The 16406-nt window shown below is 40.8% G+C and overlaps 1 protein-coding gene across 1 annotated transcript in view; it reads right to left on the reverse strand.

The window, feature by feature from the left end:
• The window catches only part of LOC139168255 (cytochrome P450 2C7-like), a 28793-nt gene extending 13643 nt beyond the window's left edge, over positions 1-15150 (reverse strand). The window contains exons 1-4 of the mRNA XM_070753780.1: positions 14983-15150; positions 4041-4203; positions 2709-2858; positions 2154-2314 (exon numbers count right to left, since the gene is read on the reverse strand). Of these exons, the coding sequence (XP_070609881.1) occupies positions 2154-2314; positions 2709-2858; positions 4041-4203; positions 14983-15150 (642 nt within the window). The remainder of the gene's footprint in view (positions 1-2153; positions 2315-2708; positions 2859-4040; positions 4204-14982) is intronic.
• Between the last annotated feature and the right edge of the window lie 1256 nt (positions 15151-16406).

The raw sequence follows: 16406 nt of genomic DNA on the forward strand, positions 1-16406 counted from the left end.
GTTTGGAGAAGCAGACCTCAAAGTTCCCTTCCAACTCTGCTACTCATTCTTCAACTAGATACAGTGATACCTCGTCTTACGAACATACGAGGTTTGTAAGGTGAAAAGTTTGTAAGATGAAACAATGTTTCCCATAGGAATCAATAGAAAAGCGATTAATGTGTGCAAGCCCAAAACTGACTCCTTTTGCCAGCTGAAGCGCCCGTTTTTGCGCTGCTGGGATTGCCCTGAGGCTCCCCTCCATGGGAAACCCCACCCCCGGACTTCCGTGTTTTTGTGATGCTGCAGGGGAATCCCAGCAGAGGAATCCCTCCCCAGTGAGGGGAGCCTCAGCGAAATTGCAGCATCACAAAAACACAGAAGTCCTCGAAACCCCACCTCCGGACTTCCATGTTTTTGTGATGCTGCGATTTCGCTGAGGCTCCCCTCGCTGGGAAACCCCACCTCCGGACTTCCGTTGCCAGCGAAGCGCTCGTTTTTGCACTGCTGGGATTCCCCTGCAGCATCGCAAAAACACAGAAGTCCAAAGGTCCAGGGGAATCCCAGCAGTGCAAAAATTGGCGCTTCACTGGCAACAGAAGTCCGGAGGCGGGGCTCCCAGTGGCGGCGGCTTGGGTTTGTAAGGTGAAAATAGTTTGGAAGAAGAGGCAAAAAAATCTTAAACCCCAGGTTTGTATCTCAAAAGGTTTGTATGACGAGGGGTTTGTAAGACGAGGTATCACTGTACTAGAATGATAAATATAATTTATGCTTTGGTAAAAACAGACTTGGCATATGCATCCCATTTTGATCAGCACAATATAAAAAAGAGACTCTGGAAAGAGTGCAGAGAAGAGCAGCAAAGATGATTGGTGAGGACGGAAGGCTAAAACATAAGAAGAACGGTTGCAGGAATTGGATATATGTCTAGTCTAGTGAAAAGAAGGACTAGGGGTGACATGATGGCAGGGTGTCAATATTTGGGGGACTGTCACAAAGAAGAGAGGGGAATCAACCTATTTTTCAAAGCACCAGAAGGCAGGACAAGAAGCTATGGATGGAAACTACTCAAGGAGACAAGCAACCATCATCTTTCGGCTGTGGCGAGGGGAACGTTTATCCAGGTTCGCCTAGTGCACCAGTTGTGACCCTATTTGGACAGGAATTCTACTCACAGTCGTTCATGCCCTTATCACCTCGAGATTCGAGTACTGCAATGCTCTTTACATGGGTTTATCTTTGAAGAGTGTTCGGAAACTGTAAATCGTGCAAAACGCAGTCGCGCAAGCAATCATGGGTCTTCCCAAGTACGCCCATGTTTCTCCAGCATTGGCTGCCGATTGGTTTCCGTAAACAATTGAAAGTGTTGGTAATAACCTATAAAGTCCCACATGGCATCGGACAAGATAACCTGCAGAACCACCTCATGACGCATGAGTCCCAGCCACCAATTAGATCCCACAGAGTTGGTTTTCTCCAGGTCCCATCAACTAGACAATGTTGTTTGGCAGGGCCAAGGGGAAAAGCCTTCTCTGTGGAGGCTCCGGCCCTGTGGAATCAGCTCCCCCCAGAGATTCGCACTGTCCCCACCTCCTCACCTTCCGCAAGAGCCTCAAGACCCATCTATGTCGCCAGGATTAGGACTATTAGACTCTAGCCCCCTGGCCGATGAATGTATGTTTGTTGTGTGAATGGGAATGATTGAGTTTTAATGTCACAGGAGTTTTAGATTAAGTAGTTTTTAAATTAATTGGATTAGGATGTCTATATTGATTTTTATATGTTGTAAGCCCCCTAAGTCCTTGGACAGAGGACAGCATATAAATCCAATTAACAAATAAATAATAAATAAATGCCAGGAAGTTATAAGGCCGTACATAGAATAGAATAGAATAGAATAGAACAGAACAGAACAGAACAGAACAAAACAGAATAGAATAGAATTTTATTGGCCAAGTGTGATTGGACACACAAGGAATTTGTCTTGGTGCATATGCTCTCAGCGTACATAAAAGAAAAAGATACATTTGTCAAGACTCATGTGGTACAACACTTAATGATTGTCATAGGGGTCAAATAAGCAATGAAGAAATAATCAATATTAATAAAAATCTTAGGATACATTCTAAGGCAGCAAGAAGAGAGACAAGCTTTCATTGACTTTATTTTCTTACCATTTCTCCAAAAGTGCCTCTGCATTTGCTAATGTCATTGATGTGCTCAACCAGCTTTTGGAACACGTCATCCACTCCGAGGACAGGTTCTCCAAAAACTACTATGTGGATCATTTGGGTGGCTGAATGCATGATCAGTAGGGAAGGATCCAGTGGTTGTCCTATACCAAGAAGTTAACTATCAGTTACAAACACAACAAAGCTGGCAGAAGGAGGAAAAATATTCTACAAAGCAAATTGCCTGCTATTGCTAAATAAAGAGACAGTGGACAGGTCAGCTAGAGAAAGACGACCTGCCAGCTGCCACCCTAGCCATACTTGTAGTTTACTGCCATGCAGTGAGTTTATAAAAACTTTTGGGTTTTCCTTTTATCGTGTGGTGTGTGTCTTCCTGGACTAATTACCCTGTAATTCTGGAGGGTTGAAACACGCCGGCAGAACACTAATGAAACTGTATCTTTCCCAATGAATTGAATCTATGATTATTTTTTTTTACTTAGAGGTTAAAGTTGTGGCAGATCTGCCGTTCTAACCTTTCATCCATCAGCTACATACCCTTGCTCTGGGCAAAAGCCTTTGCCAGGTGACTAGCCTCCTCTTGTATGTGCTCTTCCAGACCCTTTTTCATTTGTCCCAGTTTCTGAAGGGTCAAGCTTCCAAAATTTCTCTGTTGCTTCCACGTTTTTCCATTGGAAAACATGACACCTGCAAAAAGCATGAACCATTAGAATCCTTTATTAGAAATGCATTATTTTTATCAGAGACATATTCCATTTTACAGTCAAGAAATAATGGCTGTATACATCACAGCAACAAGCCTGTAAGGTAGGCTGGGCTAAGAGCGATTGGCTCAAAATCACACAGAGATATTCAGTGGTTGAATCGCTGAGGGTAGGCGAGTGGCCTGTGCAGCTGGCACCCAAGTTGGAAAGTGGAGAGGCTGGCGAGGACTCAGCACCAGAGGCAGAGATACAGCCAGGGTCTTCAGAACCTCCAGAACCTCCCATTAGTGATGTTGAAGAAGAGGAGGAACCTATTCTTAATGCATGGGCACGCAGAGCTGCCAAAAAGCAGAAACGGTTCCTCAGGAGGAGGTCTCCTCGGGAGTAATGCGTGGGGCTAATTGGCCACTCCCCTTGTCTACTTAAGTGATGCAGAGAGGGGCGGCATACAAATCCAATAAATGATGATGATGATGATGATGACGACCACAGCAAAAACTCTGCAGGAAACGACGTTTGTTCGTTCATGTGCCTTTGTGTTCTGAAAACATCTGCTCAACTTATCTGTTTTGGCATTCTTCCTGCAGGCTGCTTCTAGGCATTTTGCCAATCCTTGCAAGCTTATTGAGATACCCAGGACTAATTGCTTAGACTTTTTTGGACTCATGCTAGCTGTTAATGCCATTTAACTAAGAGATGTTTTTTCAAGAAAAGACTGTTTTAACTTGTGTTTGTGTGTGTCAACTACTAAGCAAGCTTATTAGTAGTCATTGATTGAAGAAACATAGGTTTGAACACATAGGTGTGCTACGTTCTTTCTGGTCCAAACCTGGGGCAGAACAACTCTATTGCAACCAATTTTGGTCACCATATTACAAAAAATATTCTATTCTATTTTACAGCAAGATCTTAGACCTGGGTTCCAAATCTTTGACCTATCCATCATCAAAATCCTTATCTTCCTAAACCATTGAACCCAACCTACTCTAATCTTTCATCAAATATTCACATCATCATCATCATCATCATCATCATCATAAAAATAATAATATGCCGCTCCTCTCCGAGGAGCCACATTCTTGTCATCTTGGTGGCAATAAAAATAAAGATCTACCCTAGTATAAAAAGACTGAAAGAAGCAAACACCTGCTTTCTATCCACTTACCTTTTCCACTTCCCAGAATTTTTGAAAAAGGCAATATCGGTCTCCCACACGTTGCTTCAGAATTATCCATTATTCCATTTTTCACAGCTCTGAATCCGGTTAGCACGATCACCGGTGTGTGTCCTATCCAAAAGGTGAAGACGTTTCCGTAAGTGTCTGTAAGCTGTAGATGGGGTCAAAATATCCCACAAAATCAGGGCAGGGAAAGAGTTAAACGTCATGTGAAAAATATTGTCGCATTTCAAATATCTGTGTATATAAACTTCTTTGTTTAAAAGTAATTTATTAAATATTGCAGATAAAACGAATACAAATAAAAATAAAAGAATAGAGAGAAAAATAAAAAAGAAAAGTAAAAATAAAAATAATGAAATACTGTAAAAGGAAAATTGCGGGAGGGGAAATAAGAATATAACAAAAATAAGAAAATATAAATATAAAGAAGTAACTTCTCCTTTCATTTAATAAGCATAAAAATTTTAATAGCTTATTATTTTACTTTAAAATACAATATAACAAACAAACTCTTCACATGACATTTCTTATCTATAAAAATCCTTAAGACCTCACCATTTTAGTATTGTTCCAAAAAAGCTAAATTTATAAATTTATCTCTTTAGTTTCATCAATCTTGATTTTTTTCCCCTTTCTCCAAGTTTTAATCAGGTTTTTATTTTTATTTATTTTATTTTTATTTTATTTATTCATTTGTCCAATACGCAAATACATAGGAAGAAAATAGACATGTGGTAATATATATAAGGGTAAAGTGAACTTAGAGGAGAGGATATATGAAAGGAAGAGAATATATATGATAGGTGAAAGAGAGGAAAGACAATTGGACAGGGGACGTTAGGCACACCAGTGCACTTATGTACGCCCCTTACTGGCCTCTTAGGAACCTGGAGAGGTCAATCGTGGAGAGTCTAAGGGAGAAATGTTGGGGGTTAGGGGTTGACACAATTGAGTCCGGTGATGAGTTCCACGCTTCGATAACTCGATTGTTGAAATCATATTTTTTACAGTCAAGTTTGGAGCGGTTCGTATTAAGTTTGAATCTGTTGCGTGCTCTTGTGTTGTTGCGGTTGAAGCTGAACAAGGAACAAAGAACAAGGCGGCTCATGTAGTTAGGATGCTGGGCTGGAAGTTAGCAAGCCCATGTTTGAGATCCAAGTGATGCGATGTAATGGAGTGAGGGTCCGTCATTTGCTCCAGCTTCTTGATGGGAACATGAAAGATGCCCCCACAGGCATCCCCCAAGCAACAGCAATTCATTTATCTCACCCTGGAAGTGCCTTAGAAGTTCCCTCTGACCCAAATGGGATGGGGATCAGATCTTGTGCTGATAGACGCAGTGGTTCTTAACCTTTCTATTGCCGCAACCCCTTAACACAGTTCCTCATGTTGTGGTGACCCCCAACCATAAGTCTAGCGACAATTCTCCCCCCCCCCCCTTCTGACTTGTAGCATTTGAGTGTGGTGTGATTGTGTAGCATTGATTGTTTTTAGTAATAATGGGTTTTGACTTGTTTTTCTTAATATTAGATTTGTATGCTGCCCTGAGTCTACGGAGAGGGGCAGCATACAAATCTAATTAATAATAATAATAATAATAATAATAATAATAATAATAATTGTATTGTTATTGCTGTTGTGAGTCGTCCTGAGTCCTCGGAGAGGGGCAGGATACAAATCTAATAAATTAGTAGTAGTAGTAATAGTAGTAGTAGTAATTCTTCCAACAGAGGTTTAAGCTGATTGGCGGGAAGGTCAGATGGACACCCCCACCGTAAAAGCCTGATTGGTCGGATTGTAAAAATATGTTTCAAGGTGCCGGAATAGATGTTTTAATTCCTAAACACCATGGAAAATTTGTCTTTTGACCCCTATGAAACAGTCGTTCAACCCCCAAAGGGGTCCCGACCCCCAGGTTAGAGGGATATTTAGCTCAGATTAAAAGCTGTTTCTTTAAGAGATTTCTTTAAGAGATTTAGGGAAATGTAATAAGAGAATGCACACTGGGCAGGTGTGGATGGGTGGTCATGTGACTGAGTGGGTGTGGCCAACTCAATGTCAATTACGTCAAGAGGTGCTTTGCCTCGCCTGCCCTCTCATGACCGTGGGGATTGTGCAATGGTCGTAAGTGTGAAAAACAGTCATAAGTCACTTTATTCAGTGCCGTTGTAACTTTGAATGGTCACTAAATGAACTGTCGTAAGTCAAGGATTATCTGTACAAAAAAAACTTCTTTGCTTGCAAAACACTGCCCTAAATACCAGTCATTATTATTTATTTATTTATTTATCTATCGATCGATCGATCTATTTATTTATTTATTTATTTATTGGATTTGTATGCCGCCCCTCTCCGCAGACTCGGGGCAGCTAACAACAGTAATAAAACAGCATATAATAATAATCCAATACTAAAAACAGTTAAAAACCCATTGTATTATAAAAACCAAACATACATACAGACATACCATGCATAAAATTGTAAAGGCCTAGGGGGAAAGAGTATCTCAATTCCCCCATGCCTGGCAGCAGAGGTGGGTTTTAAGAAGCTTACAAAAGGCAAGGAGGGTGGGGGCAATTCTAATCTCTGGGGGGAGTTGGTTCCAGAGGGCCGGGGCCGTCACAGAGAAGGCTCTTCCCCTGGATTAGATTAGAAATGGAGGAATACAGACTGAAGATCAATGAGTCACAGCCGTCGTGGAAACCTAAACCATTCGGTCTGAATGCCTTCCTTTTCCTTAGCAATACCTGCAACCCAGAGTTATAAATCAGGCAGGTTGCCAGAGCACATTGAGGAATTAAGATAGTTAAAATGCAAAAATAGCTATCAGCAGCCAAATCTTGCTCATAAGGTAATTTAAGATCTCCAGAAAGTGGATAGGCATATTTGTGCTACAAAATGCTGAGCTAAAGAGACAAATTAACAAATTAACATATTGAAAGTTCTGTCTTTGTTCAGACCTTGCAACAGGGAATGTTTGCCTATGAATATAAGCTATCTCTCTCTTTATCTCTTAAGTGCTGACATCTTCTGTGAGCCATTAAGGAAGGTGGGGTTGCTTTCTCCCTCTAAGAAAACATGTTTCTCCATCTCTCATTTATTTATTTATTTTATTTATTTTATTTTATTTATTGGAGGGGGATAGAACCAGGAAACTACAGACTTATCAGCCTGACCTCCATACCAGGGAGAAATTTCCTGACAGTTACAGTTGTGAATGCTCTAACACTGGAATTTTTTAAGAATTGAGAAATATCCATAAATGTTCATTAATTCATTCATTCATTCATTTGTGTGTTTGTTTGTTCGTTCATTCATTTGATTTTTATGCCACTCATTCCAAAATGGACTCAGAGCGGCTAACAAGTGTCATCAATACAACAATAGTAAAATACATTAAAATACGCAATAAAATCAATAATATAATAAAACAATAATATCCTAAAAGAACCATGAAAACACTACAGTCAATCTAATTCCGCGGAGAGGGGCGGCATACAAATCTAATTAATAATAATAATAATAATAATAATAATAATAATAATAATAATTCCCTTCTCTATAAATTGAAAATAAATTACAGATGATGTATGCCGTCAAATAAGATAAGCAGTTTATTAATCATACATATAGCTATAGATGTGAAACAAATGTCTTGACAACTCTGTAAATGCATTCTATTATCTACAGGGGTGGGCTATTGCCCGGACGGCGTGGGGGGGATGCAGTGGGGTAGTGAAAATGGAGCTCCACCCCAGAGCACCCAATTTGCACTGAAAGATGTTGAAAGAAAAGGCAGGGCATCCTGCATAAGCCACGGCCACAGGGTGGTAGTAAAAATTTTGGTAGCCCTTCACTGATTATACTATTGTTGTCTGTAAATATCCGTCTTTGTTTGTCTTCGTTGTGTGTGTGTCTGTTTTGTTTGTAGTCCTTTTTTTAAATGTGAAAAATTCATAAAAAAAATTTTAAAAAAAGATTTGTTTGTTTGTTTATTGGATTTGTATGCTGCCCCTCTCCGTGGACTCGAAAATATCGGATAACAATTTGTCTGTAGTGGTGTAAGGTTTCCTGCCTAAGCAGAGGGTTGGACTAGAAGACCTCCAAGGTCCCTTCCAACTCTTGTTATTCTGGGGGAAGGGGTCTTGGTCTCTTCAGCCTTGAAAGATGGCGTTTAAGAGGTGATTTGATTGAAGGGTATAAAATCATGCACGGCATAGAAAAGGTGGGTAGAGAAAAATTATTTTCTCTATCACACAATACTAGGACAAGGGGGCACTCCCTAAAGATCATAGATAAGAAAGTGAAAACAAATAAAGGGAGATATTTCTTCACCCAGAGGGTCCTTCATTTATGGAATTCACTTCCAGAAGAGGTTGTGACAGAGTGCGTTTGACGAATTTCATAACAGTAATAAGATAATAATAGCTGACAGTACTGCAGATGCCAAAACAGTAATGATACTTAATTTTTGTTTATTTTACTATTTGTATCTGATACAGTGATACCTCGTCTTACAAACGCCACGTCATACAAACTTTTTGAGATACAAACCCAGGGTTTCAGATTTTTTTACCTCTTCTTACAAACTATTTTCACCTTACAAACCCACCGCCGCCGCTGGAATGCCCCGCCTCTGGACTTCCGTTGCCAGCTAAGCGCCCGTTTTTGCACTGCTAGGTTTCCCCTGAGGCTCCCCTCCATGGGAAACCCCACCTCTGGACTTCCATGTTTTTGTGATGCTGCAGGGGAATACCAGCAGGGGAATACCAGCAGCGCAAAAACAGGCGCTTCGCTGGCAACGGAAGTCTGGAGGTGGGGTTTCCCATGGAAGGGAGCCTCAGGGGAATCCCAGCAGTGCAAAAATGGACGTTTTGGCTGGCAAAAGGGGTGAATTTTGGGCTTGTACGCATTAATCGCTTTTCCATTGATTCCTATGGGAAACATTGTTTCGTCTTACAAACTTTTCACCTTAAGAACCTCGTCCCAGAACCAATTAAGTTTGTAAGACAAGGTATCACTGTATTTACAAACTCTTCCTCACAGAATGACCCTGGGAGGTGTACAGTTGGCCAAAGCATTCATCAGAAAGGCAATTTGCAAAATACAGTATTAGAGGTGCGGTCTGTTGGCAAATGTCCAGATTGCAAAAGAGGCTAACCTTGGTTGACTTGGGTTCCACATAGATTGAGGGTTTCAACCCCAAGCCATGCCTCTTGAAAACTCACATCTACCATGCCCACGTCCCCAGAGGGCAGCCACGTGAAGTGAAGTGGAGAGGAAAAGGCTGGGAATCCCTTATAAACTACACCCATGCGGTCACACACACTCAGAATGAAATCTCTGCCAGAGAAAAGCTGTGTCAACTCTACTAAAGCAGGGAGGGAGGTCTGGGTTGAAAGCCTTAAATGTTTAGCGAATAGAGTAGAGTAGAATAGAATAGAACAAAACAGAATAGAACAGAACAGAATAGAACAAAACAGAATAGAACAGAACAGAATAGAACAGAACAGAATAGAATAGAACAGAATAGAATAGAATTCCTTATTGGCCAAGTGTGATTGGACACACAAGGAATTTGTCTTTGGTGCAGATGCTCTCAGTGTACCTAAAAGAAAAAGATACATTTGTCATGTGGTATAACACTTAATGATTGTCATAGGGGTCAAATTAGCAACGAGGAAACAATCAATATTAAAAAATATTAAGGATCCAAGCAACAAGTTACAGTCATACAGTCCTAAGTGGGAAGAAATAGGTACTAGGAATGATGAGAAAAAAAACTAGTAGTAATAGTAGTGCAGACTTAGTAAATAGTTCGACAATGTTGAGGGAATTATTTGTTTAGCAGAGTGATGGCGTTTGGGGAAAAAACTGTTCTTGTGTCTAGTTGTCTTGGTGTGCAGTGCTCTGTAGCAACGTTTTGAGGGTAGGAGTTGAAACAGTTTATGTCCAGGATGCGAGGGGTCAGTAATTATTTTCACTGCCCTCTTTGACTCGTGCAGTATATAGGTGCTCAATGGAAAGCAGGTTGGCAGCAATTGTTTTTTCTGCAGGTCTGATTCTCCTCTGAAGTCCGTGTCGGTCAAATGATGATGAAGAAAAAATGCATTGCCATGACAAGACAGACTTAATTAATTCCTATGGCTTGGATCAGTGGTCCCCAACCTTTCCAGCTTGGTAGCCTAGCACAGGAGGGAGTGTGCGAGTGGCAGGTGTACATACATGTGCATAGCTCCATTTATGTGAGTGGCATAATGGAATGGGACTTCGAATGGAGAGCACTTACACTTGCGCCAACAGCAAATGAGATGGCAGATCCCTTGGCCTTGGAGGCAACTGGGGAAGGGCAGAGTCAGACCAGGCCAGGCTGTTAAGAATTATCAAGGCCTATAGGCAGGGAGGAACAAAGCTCCGTGGAGGAGCCGGAACAACACCTTCTGATGCAAGAGCTTGGAGAGTGCGGAGGAAGTGGGATCAGCTCCGGTGGAAGAGGCCACTAAAGAGGAGAATGAGCTGTCATTTGTACTGGGGGAGAGAACGGGCTGGCTGTAGCCTGATACTTGCTTGCTGCTGTGCTTGGCTATCAGCATGAGTGAGCATCTGGGAAATAAATCAGATTCCAATCCAATTCTCTCATCCAAGGTTCAATTTATTAACAGAGACATATTGGTCACGCCATTGCCAATCCCGATACTAACTTCCTTCAAGTTCCCCACCCAGGTTAACGTTCACACACCCCATCCCCACACCCACAAGTTCACCACAAGGACCAGTCCGAGTGCAGGGATTTCAACGACCACCTCCTTACATCCAGAACAAAAGATGACCTTGGACTCCAAGAAAGGACTTTGTTGTGGCTAGTAAATTTCCCTCTCGTGCAACCATTCCTCCCAATTCCCGTAATACTATTCTACTATGACAGGCCAAAGTCTCTAACTCCACATGATGAGTGTATACCGATGATGACAACACAGTCTGCATCTGGCTGGAACAACTGAGAAATCACCTTCTACTGATTACAAGCCTGCTTACAAGATTGGATGACAATTAACCACCGGGGTATGGCGTGGGTTCTACAATATCTCAGGCCTTAAAATGGAGACTCAACATCAAAAAGTCATCAAAAAAGCACAACAGAGAATATTCTTTCTATGCCAACTGCCCAAGGAGCTGCTGATACACTTCTACAGATGAATTATTGAATCTGTCATTTGCATCTCTATAAATGTCGGATGTGGCACAGCTACCAAACAATGCAGACCCAGACTTCAATGGATAGTTAAGAGCGTAGAAAAAATAATTGCAACCAGCCTGCCTTCCATTGAGGACCTGTACACTGCATGAGCCAGAAAGAGAGCTGCGAAAATATCTACAGACACCTCACATCTGGAATATAAACTGTTTCAATTTCTTCTCTCAAGACAAGGTTATAGGGCATTGTGCCCCAAAATAACCAGACACAAAGACACTTCGACTCATCCCATGCTATCACTCTACTAAACAACTAATTCCCACAACACTGACTTATGTCAAACTACCTATAGTAGTTGTTGTGAGTGGCCCACAGATTTTGGAGATGGATGAGTACTGGCATCACAGGCCAGGACTCTTGTCATCTGAGTCCGAGAGTGAGAGTGAAGAGGAGTTAGGGATGGAGGAACCACCAGAGACTGTAGCACCCCAAGTTATGGTATTGAGTGAGTCAGAGGATAATGAGGAATTAGAGGAGGAGGACACTCTGTTAGATGCAAGGGCCAGGAGAACGTGGTCTAGACATAAATATCTGAAAAGAAGGGGTTCTTGGCTTAATAGATCTATGGGACACTTGGCCAGGCCTTGCCATTATACAAGGGACATTCTAAGGGGAAGTGGGCATGGCGAACCATGTTTCTCATCATGGCAGTTGGTGCATCAAAGCTGAGAGACTTTTCTGCTTTCACAGACTTTTATTCATGCCCATTTCATGTCCATGGAATAGTAAGTTTCGTCAAACTACTAGAAATACTTGAGGAATGAAGATTTATGACTCTCTTTGGCTCACAGCCCTTTCCTCTCTTATCTTCGGTTCGTTAGAGAAACGCTGGCAGCATGAAATTCCTTAGAGTTAACCAATTTATTGCATAAATCATTTTACCAATAGATTTTTGTCTATGATCAAATTTTGGACAGCATGTGTGGCTCTTTATTTCTGATTCCTGTCCAGGCAGAGCAGTTGTAGCCTAGGGCTGCATTACTATTACCTTCTTATCTTTCCAATTACCTATTTCAGCTTTTTATGACTATAATTTTGTTGTTTGCATTTCATTATTTATGTAGATTGCTTTTATTTATTATCCTGTTATGATTTATGTTGATTATTTAGTATGACTATCACTGAATGCTGTATTTTATGATTGATGATGATGGTATTTTATGATTAGGATCCTGATTTATCGCTTTTGGTCAATAAAGTATCCTATTCTATACGTTATAATAACAGAATCTTGAAATCCTAACCATGTTTCTCCTTCTTTTCCTTTTATACCAAAAAGACTCTTGAGCATTTTTCCTCTCCCAGTTCTGTTTTTCGGGGCTAAATCTGTATTTTCCTAATGGCTGTCGCATATATTTTTTGAGGCTGTCTCCATACTGTCTCACAATAGAAAGCAAGACATTCTATATTCAACAGCACATATAAACAAACAAACATGCAAGATAAGGGTACAGATAAAACAGAAACAAAATGACCTTGTGCATTGGTGATCTCCCCTAATAATTTTTTTTAATTTATTCATTTATTTATTCATTTGTCCAATACACAGATATATAGGAAGAAAAATAGACATGTGATAATATAAAAAGAGGGTGAAAGTGAACTTAGAGGAGATGATATATGAAAGGGAGAGAATATATAAGATAGGTGAAAGAAGGAAAGACAATTGGACAGGGGATGAAAGGCACACCAGTGCACTTATGTACGCCCCTTACTGGCCTCTTAGGAACCTGGAGAGGTCAATCGTGGAGAGTTTAAGGGAGAAGTGTTGGGGGTTAGGGGTTGACAGTTGAGTCCAGTAATGAGTTCCACGCTTCGATAACTCGATTGTTGAAATCATATTTTTTACAGTCAAGTTTGGCGCGGTTCGTATTAAATTTGAATCTGTTGCGTGCTCTTGTGTTATTGCAGTTGAAGCTGAAGTAGTCATTGACTGGTAGGACATTGCAGCATATGATCTTGTGGGCAATACTCAAATCGTGTTTTAGGCACCGTAGTTCTAAGCTTTCTAGGCCCAGGATTGTTAGTCTATTTTCTTAGGATATTCTGTTTCGAGTGGAGGAGTGAAGGGCTCTTCTGGTGAAATATCTTTGGATATAATAATATATGATGCTGAGTGCTGCTCATTGATTGAGAGAAAAGGAATAAAAGGAGATACTTTGGGAGATAGTTATTACTGTGGCTGACAAAAGTATTAATCAATTGGTCCTAGAGCAACTCTTGATTACTGCTTCTAAGGTAGTGATAAACAAATAAATATAATATTAATGATGGGTGTACAAGCAGATGATGAGCTAAAAGAAAATCCTGAGTCCTGAAATGACACCTATTCCCTCCTCCCATTCCTTGCTATTGCAATCAATCCACAAGTGCCTCTAAAAACAAAGAAGACAGGCCTTCAAAAACAATGCACACCTTTGGGAAATTTCTCCTAAACTTTCTTCTCTGCATTTTCTTCACCACCGCTCCTATAAAAGCTCTTTCTCTTTCTAAAAACGTCAACTATATTCTCCCAATCAGCAGAGCCAAACAGATCCATCAGATTCCAGTTTTTATCACAATTGGCCCCAGTTCTTTTTGTCACACTTGTCCAAATATACTTGCTGCCTTATTTGAACTACAGAAAAAGCAATTGCTGCCAACCTGCCTTCCATTGAGGACCTGTATACCGCACGAATCAAAAAGAGGACAGTGAAATTATTTACTGACCCCTTGCATCTTGGACATAAACTGTTTCAACGCCTACCCTCAAAACGTTGCTACAGAGCACTGCACATCAAGACAACTAGCCACAAGAACAGTTTTTTCCCGTACGTCATCACTCTGCTAAACAAATAATTCCCTCAACACTGTCAAACTACTTACTAAGTCTGCACTACTATTTCAACTAGTTTTTCCTCATCATTCCTATCACCCGGTACAACCTGTTGCTTGTATTCTTAAGACTTTTATTAATATTGATAGTTTCCTCATTGCTTATTTGACCCCATGACAATCATTAAGTGTTTTTTATCTCACGATTCTTGACAAATGTATCTTTTTCTTTTATATACACTGAGAGCATATGCACCAAAGACAAATTCCTTGTGTGTCAAGCCATTGCATCATCACTTGACCGACACGGACTTCAAAGGATAATCAGACCTGTAGAAAAAACAATTGCTGCCAACCTGCCTTCCATTGAGGACCTATAGGGCAGTGAAAATAATTACTGACCCCTCGCATCCTGGACATAAACTGTTTCAACTCCTACCGTCAAAACTTTGCTACAGAGCACCGCACACCAAGACAACTCGACACAAGAACAGTTTTTTCCCGTATGCCATCACTCTGCTAAACAAATAATTCCTTCAACATTCACGAACTATTTACTAAGACTGCACTACTATTACTACTAGTTGTTTTTCTCAACATTCCTAGTACCCATTTCCTCCCTCTTAGGACTGTATGACTGTAACTTGTTGCTTGGATCCTTAATTTTTTTTAATTAATATTGATTATTTCCTCGTTGCTTATTTGACCCCTATGACAATCATTAAGTGTTTTTTATCTCATGATTCTTGACAAGTGTATCTTTTTCTTTTATATACACTGAGAGCATATGCACCAAATACAAGTTCCTTGTGTGTCCAATCACACTTGGCCAATAAAGAATTCTATTTAGAAAAATACCTTCATGAACGTATCCTGGTGGATCTTCCATCCAATTCTCCACAGGCTTCCAAAGAGAGGGAAAGGGACAGGTCCTGGGGGCAATTTCCTTCGTGTCCAAAGAAGCATTATGAACTGCACGGTCAGAAAGCATATTCCCGTAGCAATCAGGAACTGACTGACTTCCATCTTTGACCGATGCCAAATGTTGTTCTTGCTTCTTGTCTGGTTTGTGTTCTTGCAATACTAATCTGAGGATACCAACTGCTTATAAGGGATGATTAAGGAGGCAAAACAATCAAGCCCGATTGGCATCCTCTCCAGCACACTAGAAACTCTTATCGCATAGCAATGTGCCTTTCATCTTGTGTGTGTGTGTGTGTGTTTTATACAAGCTTAATTGCAACGGATCATTTTCAAGGCGCTTGGATGGGATGTGGGAACTCCATTTGAGTTTTTCTAACAGGTCAGTTGACCATTAATTTTGAGTGGCAAGAGCTCACAAGGATGGAGACATCATCTGCATTGCCAGTAACAATGTGTTGGCAAATGGAGCCGTTTGCTCACTTTACACAATACACTAAATCATCACACCAAGGTTAATACCAACCAAGCTTAGGTTGCTATGCAGCCTGAATTGATCAAACCTGTTACACCAAAACTGCGGGGTGGGGGTGGGGGTGAGGGGGTGGGGAGGAGAACAAAAGTTTCAACATAAATTGTCAATCATAGAGAAGCATTGTGATGCTTATAGGCACAAATGGGCCTGTGCTGGGTACTGCATTTGATACCCAAGACTGTCCTTACCTCGTTGCCTCTAATTTTGTTGAATTACAATGTGCAAATAAATGTGAAAGCTGAACCACTGCAAAGCAGCATTCTCCAGAAGTATCTTTACTTATAAGAATCTGAACTCCAAATACGAACTGAATAATCAAATTATCACAGAGAATCCCCACTCGGTTAAAGACCTTGGTGTACTAATAACAAAAGATTTAAGTGCCAAAGCCCACTGCAACAATATAATCAAGAAGGCTTCAAGAGTTGTTAATCTAATCCTACGTAGCTTCTGCTCTGGTAATCTCACATTACTTACCAGAGCTTACAAAACTTTTGCCAGACCCATCCTCGAATACAGCTCATCTGTTTGGAGCCCATATCGCATCTCAGACATTAACACCCTTGAAAATGTCCAAAGATACTTCACCAGAAGAGCCCTTCACTCCTCCACTCGAAACAGAATACCCTACGAGACTAGACTTTCAATCCTGGGCCTAGAAAGCCTAGAACTAAGATGTCTTAAACATGATCTAAGTATTGCCCACAAGATCATATGCTGCAACGTCCTGCCTGTCGGCGACTACTTCAGCTTCAACCACAACAACACGAGAGCACACAACAGATTTAAACTTAATATTAACCGCTCCAAACTTGACTGTAAAAAA

The sequence above is a fragment of the Erythrolamprus reginae genome, chromosome 5, assembly GCF_031021105.1.
Source record: "Erythrolamprus reginae isolate rEryReg1 chromosome 5, rEryReg1.hap1, whole genome shotgun sequence".
NCBI classification, from domain to species: Eukaryota; Metazoa; Chordata; class Lepidosauria; order Squamata; family Dipsadidae; genus Erythrolamprus; species Erythrolamprus reginae.